The sequence below is a fragment of the Lepidochelys olivacea genome, assembly GCF_965140295.1.
Source record: "Lepidochelys olivacea isolate rLepOli2 genome assembly, chromosome: 15".
Taxonomy (NCBI): Eukaryota; Metazoa; Chordata; order Testudines; family Cheloniidae; genus Lepidochelys; species Lepidochelys olivacea.
The window spans coordinates 27,948,679-27,962,413 of record NC_140425.1 but is presented as its reverse complement, the minus strand read 5'-3'; the positions used below and the strand labels follow the sequence as shown (position 1 = coordinate 27,962,413).

The window sequence follows — 13,735 nt, the reverse complement described above, 5'->3', positions numbered from 1 at the left end:
CGGCCCTGCGCCGCCCTGAGCCCTGCCACCGCCGCTTCGTCTCGCTTCGCTCCCTGGCTCTGGTTGGCTGTTTGCGAGCTCACGTGACTGCGAGCGGCTCCTACGATTGGCTGTTCTGGGGGACGGTGGTTGCCCGGGAGATGGGGACGGCGGCCTGGCGAGTTGGTGGAGGCTCTTGAAGCCTCGGGCTGTGGTAGCAGCGGCCGCCTGGGCCCCCCTCGCCCGGCTCGGCCATGGCCAGCGTGCACGAGAGTCTCTACTTCAACCCTATGATGACCAACGGGGTGGTGCACGCCAACGTGTTCGGCATCAAGGACTGCGTCACCCCCTACAAGATGGCGCTGCTGGTGCTGCTCAGCGAGCTGGGCCGGGCCGGGGCCCAGCTCAGCCTGCTGGAGAGGCGGCGCCTCAACCGGCTGCTGCTGCCGCTGCTGCAGGTCGGGGGGGCAATGGGCCGCCTGAGGAGGGGGCAGGCGCTGGGAGGGGAAGGAGCTGTAGGGCTGGGACGGGGTCTTCCCCAGGTGGAAAGGGTTGGGCTGCCCCCAGGTAATAGGGGCTGCCTGGGGAGCGTTTGGACATCCCCAGTGCGGGGGCCGCGGGAGAAAGAGGCAGCAAGTGTTTCTAGAGCATGGATCTTCCTCACGGATCTAAGGGAAGGTGGGTGCCCCCAGACAAGGGAGGGTGGAGAGGGGCTGTCCCCCAATAAGGGCTGGGGTTGGGGATGGGGATTCTGCTGCAGAAGAGAGTCCTCCCTGCGCCTCACCTGGGCAAGCGTGCGTTTGGTACTGGGCAAGAGGAATGCTGCTACTGTAATTAGGGTGGCTAAGAATTTTTGTGCCTGGGCTGTTATGTTTTTGTGATATTATGGAATCATAGGAGTTATCAAGTCCAGCCCCCTGTGCTGAGGCTGGACCAAGTAAACCTAGACCAGGGTTTCTCAAACTGGCAGTTGGGACCCCTCGGGGGTCACAAGGTTATTACATGGGGGGTTTGCGAGCTGTCAGCCTCCACCCTAAACCCCGCTTTCCCTCCAGCATTATAATGGTAAAAAGAAAAGGAGGACTTGTGGCACCTTAGAGACTAACCAATTTATTTAAGCATAAGCTTTCGTGAGCTACAGCTCACTTCATCGGATGTGAGTTTGTGTGTGTGGTTTTTGGAGAGGGGTGGGGGGTGAGAAAACCGGGATTTGTGCTGGAAATGGCCCACCTTGATTATCATACACACTGTAAAGAGAGTGGTCACTTTGGATGGGCTATTACCAGCAGGAGAGTGGGATGGGAGGAGGTATTGTTTCATGGTCTTTGTGTATATAATGTCTTCTGCAGTTTCCACAGTATGCATCCAATGAAGTGAGCTGTAGCTCACGAAAGCTTATGCTCAAATAAATTGGTTAGTCTCTAAGGTGCCACAAGTCCTCCTTTTCTTTTTACGAATACAGACTAACACGGCTGTTACTCTGAAACCTGGTATTCCACAGCCTCCCTTGGAAGTCTATTCTAGAGCTTAACTATTTTCCAGATGTTCTTATAGGTAGAAAGCTTTTCCTAATCTTTATCTCTCTTGCTGTAGATTAAGCCATTACTACTTGTCCTGTCTCCAGTAGACATGGAGAAAATTGATCACAGCCCTTTTTATAACAGCCATTAACATGTATAGTGATGCAAAGCTGCTGTTTTTTCTGGGTCCAAATTGACTGTTTGGATTTCTAAAGTTGATTTATTATTTTGTATAGGGTCCTGATATGACATTGTCACGATTGCATAAGGCTATTGAAGAATCCTGTCCTAATTTAGCAAATTCTGTGCAAATAAGGTAATTTATTTGATTTATCCTTTGGCTGGGGACTGTATCCTGTTTCCCCAGAGAGATAGGGCCATATCATCTAATTGCTTTTCCTTTTTATTAGCATCTGTGATTTTATATGATTGATTTAATCACTTTCTTTAAAGTTTGGTAACAGAAACGTAACAGATATTTTAAACTTAGTTGATTTTTAGAGAATGTATTTCCTTGGAAACTAGAAAGGAAAAAAAAGACAGAAAGGAAGTGTAGCATACAGCGTATTTTTTCCTTACAGTAACTACCACTCAACCTATGCTTTTGATGATTTAACATGTTGTGATTTGGTGCATTTTCCTTTCCACGTAAAAAAGAAATCACATGCAATTTCTTTTTTTAAAGTGATCAGTGATCATTTTTCCAGATGTTCAAAAATTTAGAAACACTTTTGGTATAAGTGAACTAATAACCATTTGGTTCCATTTAGGTTTGTGTCTCATTCTTCCAACACCTGAAATAAGGAAGTTTTTTTTCATGTGAGATTTATTTTGGTGGTCAGGATTGGAAGGGAACATTTCTATAAACTTCTTTTCCTGTTTAGGATAAAACTGATGGCAGAAGGGGAGTTGAAAGACATGGAACAATTTTTTGATGACCTTTCAGATTCATTTACTGGGACAGAACCAGAAGTTCACAAAACAAGTGTAGTAGGTAAGTATTTTATATTCTTTCACTTTTGTCCTGGAAATCCATTCATAATACAGATTTTCTTTTTATATTTGAAAAACAATTACAAGCACACCACTTAGGACAAATACTCAGGCTTTTAATAAAACTGTATACAAAGAATGCATCTGTTCAAAAATGTTTCACATTGCAACACCATTAGCGGTTCTTATTGGTCTTAATAGGAGTTCTGTGATCAGATTACCTGTGGAATTGGGCCCTACGGTAAGCTTGACAATGCACCTGAGAGGCAGTGAGAATTATTGGGCCACTTTTATAGATTGGTATACTGAGGTGAAGTGAAATGCAAGTTGACACTCCCAGTTAGTGCTGGAACCAGGAATACTGACTTTCAGTCTCTGATCTAAAACTACTAGGCATCACAACTAGCTATCTTTCTCTGTGTTCAAATGTAACATATTTTCCTTGTATAGGTTTATTTCTGCGCCACATGATCTTGGCATACAACAAGCTTTCTTTCAGTCAGGTCTATAAACTTTACACTGCACTTCAACAGTACTATCAGAATGATGAGAAAAAAGCTGGAATTGATGAGACCGATATGGAGCTGACAAATACTGAAGAACTCGAAGGGAAAATGGAAAAAGAAGAACTCGATGTACCTCTAAGGTAATTTTTAATGATTTCCGTAAAGTCTTTCCACTTTCTAGAGAGTCTTCCACACTAATTGTATTAAAAATTCCTCTTTACATGTCAAAACAGGGATTCAAAACTTTGTCCCACCGAAGGCCACACTCGCATTAAAGAAGTATCCTACCTTTTGTTAATGTCACGATAAACCTTATGCGTGTGTTTATCACAGGTAACTAAGCAGGCACAGCCTTTGGGATTCTAACTCGGGTAGTAGAGCAGATTGTAACTGCTTTGATCTTCAGTGTGGAGGCATAGCCTATATAGACTACAGGTTCCAGAAAGCAATTTTCAATTACTATGTTTTTATTTATTTAGATTAAAATAATAAAAAACCACTTATACAAGGTTCTAGGTGCTCTAACATATAATTAGTAGTACAACATAACTCCCAGCAGCATTAAAATGATAGATCAAATAGGAACTCAGCCAGCCACCTTAAAAAAACAAAACTAGAAAAACCAACCCCCCTTCATCATTCTTAGAAGCTAACCTCAGCCATCTCCAAAAACCCTATGGAATAGTTAACCTGGATGGAACATCTCATGCTCCTTTTGCGGTTCAATGACAAGACAGCACAAAGCTCTAAGCAAGCTGGTCTGCCAACGGACTTCTGCCTGTCAGCTTTCCACCCTCTCCTTTAATGCGCGGGGGGAGAGAAAAAGAATACATTCTCCAACAGATAAAAGGAATACACTGGCTTTGTTTAACATTCTTATTTACCAATTTCTATCTACCGCATTCCTTGCTCTTGGGCCTTGAGTCCAGTCCTGGGAGGCTTCTCACGGTTCATGTCATCTGGGCGAGATTCCAAGGTTCATGCCCTTAAGAGGAGCTGTGTGTGCACAGCTCCTGCACAACACTCTGGGTGTGCCCTGAATGTTGCCGAGTGCCTGAACCTTGTATGAATCCTACATCCCCTCCTTTTTTGTTTATTTGTGGTCGTCCATCTCATGATAGCCATCAATTTGCTTTTGCAAGCCAATTAACTCCCGGACAGATGAGGTCATAACTCGTGGAGCCTGCCAGGGCGGGTCTCAACAAAGCCTTAACAAAAAGGAAATACATTGCACACAGCAACAGCAAAAAATAAGCTTAAGAAGGTAAAGTGTAATTGGCCGGGCCCCAATTAGCCATGCTAGAGTACTGGGAAGAGAGGTTCGCGTAAGCAGCACGCATCATCTCATTCCCAATTTCCTCAGGGTGATGACATACTGGAATAAGGCACGTACCTAACAATTCTTCAGCTGCTACAAAATCAGATAAACAAAAGTGGGTAACATTTGCTATTGAAACCAACCTTTCCCATAGGTTATATGTCATTCGGGCCCGTAACGGAGGAAGCGCTCCCAAGCCAACCCCTACAGGAAATAGCAGACACAAAAGGCATACAATCAATACAGAATTAGCAGTAATTTGGGCAAGAATTGCCACAAGCAAAGTCTCAGGAGTCTCTGGCTGTTGGTTTGCTGCCAGTCTTCGTTGAGCCGCGGCGACCAATGCTTTTACTGCTCCCCAAGTCACGGGCTGGCTTGGGACGCTACGCCTCCTCCGTTTCCGTCCCGCCGTTGTCGACCCGGGAGGCACCAGATTCTCCTCCAAGGTCAGCTGAAACTCCGGTATGGGGTTCGATAGCCCCTGGTGCCACGCCATGCTGTTTCAGTGCCGGTCACACACACCAGGCCGGAACCCACAACGGTCCTGCAGGGAGAGATACAGCAGCATATCCCCGACCCCAAGTGATTAAAGGTACTGGGCCCAACCATTGCGGATCGGGCAGCTGACGGTAATAGACGCGGTCTTTCCAGTACCTCGGACTTATGAAAACGCCAATCCGTGGGGGTCTGCTGAGCTGCGTTCAGCGTTAAATTATTTAAAGTAAACAAAAGGATATGCATTTGTTGCTGAATGTCTCCTAAGGTTCGGAGACGCAGCTCCCCTTGTTTTAATTGTTTGTTGAGCAAGGTTTTTAGCGTGCGATTTGCACGTTCAACAATAGCTTGGCCTGTGGAATTATAAGGGATCCCGTGTTTGAGACGGACGTCCCATTGGGCACAAAAGGTGGAGAGGGCTGTGGAGCAATAGGCTGGGGCATTATCTGTTTTTATCTGGCTCGGGCGACCCATAACAGTGAAACAGGCTAGCAAATGGTGAATAACTTTGGGAGTGGCTTCCCCACGCTGTGGGGTCGCCCAGAGGAATCCCGAATAGGTATCAATGGAAACATGTAAAAACGAATAGGGGCGGTATTGTGGCACGTGAGTGACATCCATTTGCCACAGCTGATTCGCTGCAGTACCTCTGGGGTTAACGGCATAAGAAAAGGTAGGGGCAGCAGTGGCACAGTGGGGGCAGGAACAAACAATAGAACGTGCATGATCAGCAGGAATGTAAAACTGCCGGGCCAAAACAGAGGCAGACTGATGAAAAAAGAAATGGCTTTCGATGGGGTCAGAAAAAAGGGAATTTACCTGACTACGTAACGCGCGATCAGCACGCGCATTGCCTTCAGTGAGTAGCCCAGGCAGAGGGGTATGACTGCGAATATGAGCAACAAAATAAGGGAAATTACGAGTGGTGAGGAGATACTGTAAGGACAAAAACAGGCGAAGAAGGTCTGCATCGACCTGAGGGGTGATGAGGGCAAGGGGTAAATGATCAATTACCTGATCAACATAATGCGTGTCCACAATCAAAGGGACAATCAGCAAAAAGTTGAAAGGCCAAAATAACAGCAGCTAGTTCCAAGGACTAGTGAAGCTCTCCAAGCGCTATGCATGTATATGTTGTTGTACAAATGAATGAAGCGCTTTCAGCTTTTCGAGGGGGAGGGGCCACTGGTCAATCCATACGGGCTCTAAGGATTGCCATACCAATGGTAATGCGGATGGCAAGGTGGGTGAGGGAGGATTTTGGGCCATTATATATTAATATCGAGGGTGGTGTCCAGCTTTACAAGTAAGTCACGGCCCCAAATATTGAGGTGGACAGGGAGTACAAAAGGGCGGATTGTAGCAAGGGCACGGCCTCCTGGTTTAGAGACCGTGACCCAAGACAAACTTTGGCCCCCGGGTTTGCTACCCCCGATCCCCCACAACTCTTTAGAAGGAACTGTTGGCCAACCGACCGGCCACTCCGGATCACAAATCACCGTAACATCCGCTCCAGTGTCCACCAGCCCTGTAAAAGGAACATTATTTAAGAGAAGTGTTAACTGAGGTTTCGAGGGGTGGACCGACATTGTTAGAGCAACAAGTGGAGAGGATGTGTTGTGAGACGGCAACTGAGACAGCATCGATCCAAAGCCGTTCCTGCCCCGGCCTCGATCCTCTGCGGCTGGCACCTGATAGGGGACTAAAATCAATTGCGCAATTGACCGTCCACGCGGGAGCGACTGCGGAAGATGGGTCCACACCTGAACCTTAATAACACCGGTGTAATCAGCGTCAGTGACCCCTGGGATGACAAAAAAACCCTGTTTCCCAGTGTGTGAGCGAGGGAAAACCAGACCCACAAATCCGGCAGGGAGAGGTGCCGTCACTTGTGTAGGTATGGCGCAAACCTCCCCCGGCAACTGAAAATCAGCATCCTCCTGCATAATCAAATCAAGCCCTGCACTTCCAGCAGTCGCCGTCCTCATGGAATCTATGGATTTTAAGGCAGAGGGACAGTTGTCTGAGTGGGAAATACCCCTGTTTGGCCCTGGGTTCGGGGGAGACCCGTTGTGCGGTTTCCCGACCCGCTACGACACTGATTAGCCCAGTGATAGCCCTTCTGACACTTGGGGCACTTCTTTGAGGGGCGGGCGGGCGCCGTCGATGAGCGGCATTCCCGCTGAAAGTGACCCTCCTTACCACAGCGGTAACAACGTTTCCCCTCCTTCCCGCTTTTTCTGCAGGGCGGCGGCCAGAACCCCAGCTTTATGTGCTTGTGTGCCGATGTTTTGGCATGCCTGCAGCATGTCTGACAGCTCTAGAATTCCAGAGGCTTGTGCCGCCTGGAGAGCACGGCGGCAATCATTCACATTTTCAACCGCCATTTTTAACAGGATCTCCTGAGCTGCTGCAGGGCTATCCACCTGTCAGAGGATAGCCTCCTGCAATCTGTTGGTAAAATCCATAAAGGACTCTGATGCACCCTGACGGATACTGGCAAAGCTTTTGGTAGGCTTGTCTGAATCCGGGACCTTCCGGAAAGCATGCTGGGCGCAGGTGGAAATAATGGGGAAGATGGCCTGAGGGAGTTGAGACTGCATCTGAACGGTAGCAAACTGGCCCTCCCCTGCCAAGTGCTCATAAATGATACCTTGCTCTCTATATACCTGGGCTTGGCGTTCCGCCATCTGCCGATACTCACTAAGCCAAATAACATACTGACTGGGCGTCAGCATCATGCGCAACAGCGCCTTCCAATTTTCAGGGATCAGGGTGTACCCAGTACCTAGCCCTTCGGCCTGACTAGCACGTATGTACGTGGTCTCACTGAAGTCACGAATCGCTTTCTTTACCTCTCTGATCACCGAGTAAGGCAAACTGACCCAGTTTGCAACCTGGTTGCCCTGGCCATCATCCTGCCAGGTCACCGGACAAACTGAGACCAGATCAGCCAGCTCCTCTGCTGTAATATCTGAGCGAGTCTTCGCTGCGTGAACCATTTGTTGCACCAGCGAAAGCCCCTGAGCAGCCGCGGACGACCCCCCAGGGGGCCCTGGAGCATGGGGCCCCATGGGGGGATGGTAATCACACACCGGCTCCGGTGGGGAAGGCAAGGGAGGTGGTGGTAATAGAGGCACTGGGGGCGAAGCAGCAGGAGGGATGGTTGCAGGAGCGGATGGGGGTGGCGGGATCGGCAGCCCCTCTGTTGGCGCGGGAGAGGGCCTTTCCGAGGCGACACGCTGTGTCGCATCGCCAGGAGGGGGGATGGCTGCAGGAGCGGACGGAAGTGGCGAGATCACCAGCCTCGCGAGGGAGGCCTGTCCGAGGCGACACGCTGTATCGCGTCGTGGCAGAGGTGCCAGGCATGTAAAGCCTGCACGGGCGCCCGAGGCTCTTTGTGCAATGTCTGGCCCAACCGCTCCCAGTCCGCTAGCTTAAGGGTTCCGGCTTCAGGGTACCATGGGCATTGGGCACTCACCTCCTGCAGCAGGAGAGTGAGTTCTCGAGTGGGGCAATCATGCTGAGCCTTACGCAGCAAATACTGTAGCTCATTGCGGTGTTGCACTTGCAAAGCAGAGAGGGAGCTTCCCATACTTACCACGACAAAAAATACTCACTGGGATCCGCGAAGCGGATGAGTGACGCGTCTGAAACCCTTGCTGGGCGAGGTGAGTGCTGAGGGCCCCACGTTTGGGCGCCAGTTGGGTGCCAATGACAAGACAGCACAAAGCTGCAAGCAAGCAAGCTGGTCTGCCAACGGACTTCTGCCTGTCAGCTTTCCACCCTCTCCTTTATTCTTTTTCTCTCCCCCCGCGCCTTACATTCTCCAACAGATAAAAGGAATACACTGGCTTTGTTTAACATTCTTATTTACCAATTTCTATCTACCGCATTCCTTGCTCTTGGGCCTTGAGCCCAGTCCTGGGAGGCTTCCCACAGTTCATGTCATCTGGGCGAGATTCTAAGGTTCGTGCCCTTGAGAGGAGCTGTGTGTGCACAGCTCCTGCACAACACTCCGGGTGTGCCCTGAATGTTGCCGAGTGCCTGAACCTTGTATGAATCCTACAATGCTCCAACTATTTTTATTGTAAGGTGGCTTGCTTTATATTATGGCACAAAAGGAGGTAGATGGGAATTCTATACTGCACTCTCATCTTTCTACAATGGCACCGTTCATTAATGGTGAATTCAAATTCATATGAAGAGGATGGGTCATGGTCAGTTTTTGCAGAGAGCAAGATAAACTTTTTTTATATATTTTTGTGCTGAGATGGCCACTCAGTTTCTTTGGTGCCACCATGTGGCAGCATTTCTGAACTGCAACTCTAAAATCTGCAATAATTCTATTTTCAATTAAGTATAGTACCACCGTATAAGATGGCGGTGCCACTTTCTCTCCCTTCACTTAGCACTTCTGATTTTGTATGTCCCCTCTTAATACTATTATTAACGCTAACAATGAAGATTTTGATGTAGTAAGAGTGACTTTTTTTTTCAACGTAATCTTTAAATAAAAGTAGTTTTCATATACACATTGTGTTTTCAGCAGTTGGACTTTTCTGTGTCCTTGAGCTTTTCTGTGCTTTCCTGAAGGCAGGGAATCTATCTAATTGTTCTCAGAGTTTTACTTTTTGTTGTATTTTTATGTTTTCCCATTGAACAAAGTTCTGTTTCTAGCAAAGCAGTTGCTTTTTGGAACTAATCTTGCTGTGCACAGTGCCATGATCCTATCTGTGATCAGCTTTCTTGAGGAGATCATGAACATTGCTCACGTTGCTCATAGTCTCTGCTGACCTGAAGATTAAAATTCAGGCATGGTCTCTTTACCAGTTGAGACATCAAGGTGGTATGTTTGTTTTTCTTCAGACATATTTGTATACTGTATTTAGTTTTTGTCTATTAAAACCTAATAATTGTGTGGCTGACTACTGTATTGTGGCTTCCATGTGCCAGGTTTTATTCTTTTATTAAAGTTTAATCTCTGTACCCCTGGTTACTTTTCACACTTGCAGTTGAGCACGGATGATGTACCATAATACTTTATAAACTAAAATTGTGTGTGTGTGTGGCCTCTGATAAAATGTAATTATTTTTTGTATCTCCCTCCAATGTTCCTATTTTATTATAGCTACAGTATAAGCTACACAGCAGTAGCCTTCTGATTCTTTTTCACTGCTTTTATTTTCTAACCATTGTTTGTTTAACAGGGAAGAAGAAATATCTTGTAGTGGGCCTCTCTCCCAGAAGCAAGCAGAATATTTTCTTTCTCAGCAGGTATGTTAATTCTGAATAGCGCTGGGCAGTAATTCATAATGTAAATTTCACCTCTGTGTTTTATGAATGATCAACAAACGTCACACTTTCTTGGATGAATTAGAAATTATTTTGTTGAATAATTCTCGGTTTGTATCTCGTGTGGGAATAATTCATTGTGAGTACTTGAAATTCAAACTGTTTTAACTAGACACACAAGTCGTGGAATGAGTGTTTCAGAATCAGGTTTCCAATGGAAATATTTGTAGTTTATACTTTCCAATTGGTTTCTCCAAAATATGTTTAAAATTTCCTGTTTCATTGATCATTCCTGCAAGTAAATATATGCAGAGAAACTAAACACACACAGAGCACAATCAGACCTCTGGAGCATGGTAGCAATATTAAATATATACAATAGCATAAAGTACTTCTTATACATTTGAAGGTCTCTAAGTAATTGTTAAATGCTACTGGTCTCTTTAATTCTACATCTACATCTAGTGTACAATTTTTGTGTACACTCTTGCTGCTGTGCTGTTATATAAATTTATGAATTTAACTACAGTGGTATATTTTCACTTCATTCTAGATTTTTAACTAATTCATTATATAGTAATCATGCATGTGTATAGAAGTCACCTCTTCAAATAAAATGACAATATTATGGAGCAAGAGAAATCGGAATGTTCAGTGATTTTTCCTGAGATTTGGAGTCTTGTGATCACATATGATTACTATAGTAACTGGAATTTTTTTTGAGTTTCCCATTTATCAGTATTCTTCCCAAAGTAAATAAATGAATCGTTTTTGTATAGCTACCTGAATTTTTTTGTGAGCAGTCAGGTATAAATTTAAGTCAGAAGTCCAATATAATCAATCTCCAAAGAGAGAAACTTGAAGAAATCTCTATCTTAAACCGGTTTTTCCATGTTAGTCAAAGTGATTGTGGTCTCTAAATGTGAGTACTACAATTTAATTGAGAGTAAAATCGCCATTTGCAATATTTAAACATGATAGCAGACACAACCCTTATGAAATTTTATGTAACTGAAGCTATACAGATAATAAATTGACTAGCATCTATTTATATAATGTTCTACCACTCCATTCCTAGTTACTTAACAACAATTTGCCCTTTTATTCTAGGCTTCTTTATTAAAGAATGACGAGACAAAAGCTCTTACTCCAGCATTTTTACAAAAGGAATTGAACAATTTGCTGAAGTTTAATCCAGACTTTGCTGAAGCAGTAAGTGTCTTTCCCCCTCAACCCAACATGCTCATGGTACAGTTCTTCCTATTTCTAAAATACAGTTTATTTTGTATAACTTGTAGTGTACACTGAAATACAAAACATTTGTACATATCTGTATTATCTCTGTGTATGTTAATATAGTATTTTAGGATAGGACTCCTTCTAAAGACACAGAGAGCATAATTCAGTTAGGAATTTACACGTGTCCAACTTCAAGCACAGGTTCCATTGACTTGAGTGGTGCTACTCTAGTGCAAAAAGTTAGGCATGTGTTTAAGTTCCTTTTTGAAATGGGGCCTGAGACTTACTTGTCTTTCTGACATTAAGTTGTCGTGCGTAACATGAAACAGTTTACGCTCCTAAACGTTGTGAATATAAGAAATGTACCAGTGATCAGTACTAGATGGAGTGTACACTGGCTATTAATTTCAGGTCTGGTTATTAAAAGATCTGAATTCTGAAAGCGAAATGTTTGACAGAATAATGTCAGTCATGGGCCTGTACTACATGTTTTGGGCCTGATCCTGTAGCCCGTACCCATGTGAGCAGTCTCACATGAGTAAGAGCTGTAGGTTCATACCTTGTAGATAGACATCTTGCCTCAGGACCACTGACTGGTGGGGAGATGTTGAAAATATTAGCTGTGATGAGCAAGCCTTTCCTTGTTCCATTTTGGAGCAGGGTCATTTGATATAAAGGAAACATGGTCAGCTTTATTCCAGTAGATCTGAACTGTATAAATCGTGTAGTTTGCATTGATGTTTCCTGCTAAACACACACTCATTCACAGACGATCCTACTGCCACCTTTCTCAGTAAGAAGATACAAAATAAATCTAAAAATTGTGTTACCAATTCTGTTTTAATTAAAGCTGATTCTGCTTTAAATTTTAGCATTATTTAAGCTACTTAAATAGTCTTAGAGTACAAGATGTCTTCAGTTCAACGCACAGCCTCCTTCACTATTTTGACCGTTTGATTCTCACTGGAGCAGAAAGCAAAAGCAATGGAGATGAAGGTTATGGCCGAAGTCTGAGATACGCTGCTCTTAATCTAGCTGCGCTGCATTGTCGGTTTGGCCATTAGTAAGTTAATACATCTTGCTGCATAGTTAAGAAACACAAGTTGCTACATCTCTTATACTGAACAGATAGACCTTGTGCTGCTATTGTTTTCTGAAAGTTACATAAGGAGAGGAGGAGGAGGACTCTGTGTAGTTGGGGAGCAAGCACAGATGGGCTGTGAATATAACCATCCTTGAATCTTGATTTGATTTTAACATCCTTTTGGTCCTCCTGTTGGCTGAACCATTTGGAATATACTAAGATTTGAGGTTCTTTTTATGTCCAATTATAACGGTTTCCCAGGGAATTAGATCTTTACCTGCTGCACTCCCACGACCACATGGGGTCAGAAGGTGTGAGTGCTTGCTTATAACTGATACATGTTCAGGAGCAACTGTAGCTGCCAACCTATTACTCTCACAATGATAATGATCAGATGAGTTGGAGAGTATACTTTGCAGGTGGTGTTTGTTTTTTTTTGTTGTTTAATAATCTCTTGGTAGAGGGGGGTATTATTGTTTGCAGTGCTGTAGATGTGCATGGTGTTCCACATACACATGAGAGAGGTCCCTCCCCACAAAGAAACTTGTAATTTAGGCCTGCATACATTTCCACCTGACTGGACAAATCACAGTTGGTAGTGATGGGAGGTGGGTCTGGAAGATTATGAGTATAAACACTTTCTACCTAGGCAGGTATTTTATATGGCACTCATCAGAATAATATCAGAGCATATTTGAACATATACATGTGCTTTAAGGCCCAGTAATGGGTTACAATTAATTTCTCATGAACTGTAGAGGCTAACAAAAAAGTAGATATGAGGAAATACTCTCATCTGAACTGTTTAATTGGAGTTCGCTTCTAAGTGGGATATGTATCCTTTAGATCAGCATATGTTTGAGACTTCATAATACTACTTGTCATTGTTAACAGACTATTAATGTGCTCTATCTTTGATTTGTTGATAGTCGGCAAGCTGAGCTTGCTCTCCAGGAAGCCATCAGAATTGCACAGGAGTCCAATGATCACGTTTGCTTGCAGCATTGCTTGGTAAGGCAGCCATGCTTGGGGTGGGGGGAGAGGAATACATTGCCTTTGTCTTAACCATCTGTCTCTCGACTCAATTAGACTTTTGTTGCATTTGCTGTAGCTATGTCAAGTGTTTGGTAGTAGTTTAAATATTATTTCCCTGCCTCAGGATGACTTTTTTTGGTACTTTATTTCTTCAGTAAATATCAAGGAGCTGTCCTGAGGCTTGGGGGTTTTTTTAGTTGTGCAACTCTGCTTGATTTTAGTGGGGGGTCATGCATTTAAACCCCATACACAATGCTTTGAATATTTTAGT

At 44.6% G+C, this 13,735-nt stretch overlaps 1 protein-coding gene across 4 annotated transcripts in view; it reads left to right on the top strand.

Moving 5' to 3' along the window:
- Positions 1 to 106: 106 nt before the first annotated feature.
- The window catches only part of ANAPC5 (anaphase promoting complex subunit 5), a 23,090-nt gene continuing 9,461 nt past the window's right edge, over positions 107 to 13,735 (top strand). For 3 of the 4 annotated variants that reach the window (XM_084649460.1, XM_084649462.1, XM_084649459.1), the window contains exons 1-8: positions 108 to 437; positions 1,736 to 1,815; positions 2,384 to 2,493; positions 2,943 to 3,138; positions 10,022 to 10,088; positions 11,217 to 11,318; positions 12,218 to 12,408; positions 13,359 to 13,440. In XM_084649460.1, the coding sequence (XP_084505586.1) occupies positions 234 to 437; positions 1,736 to 1,815; positions 2,384 to 2,493; positions 2,943 to 3,138; positions 10,022 to 10,088; positions 11,217 to 11,318; positions 12,218 to 12,408; positions 13,359 to 13,440 (1,032 nt within the window). In that variant the 5' untranslated portion in view covers positions 108 to 233. Of the gene's footprint in view, positions 438 to 1,735; positions 1,816 to 2,383; positions 2,494 to 2,942; positions 3,139 to 10,021; positions 10,089 to 11,216; positions 11,319 to 12,217; positions 12,409 to 13,358; positions 13,441 to 13,735 lie in introns of all 4 variants that reach the window. The other variant, XM_084649461.1, reaches the window with a different exon arrangement.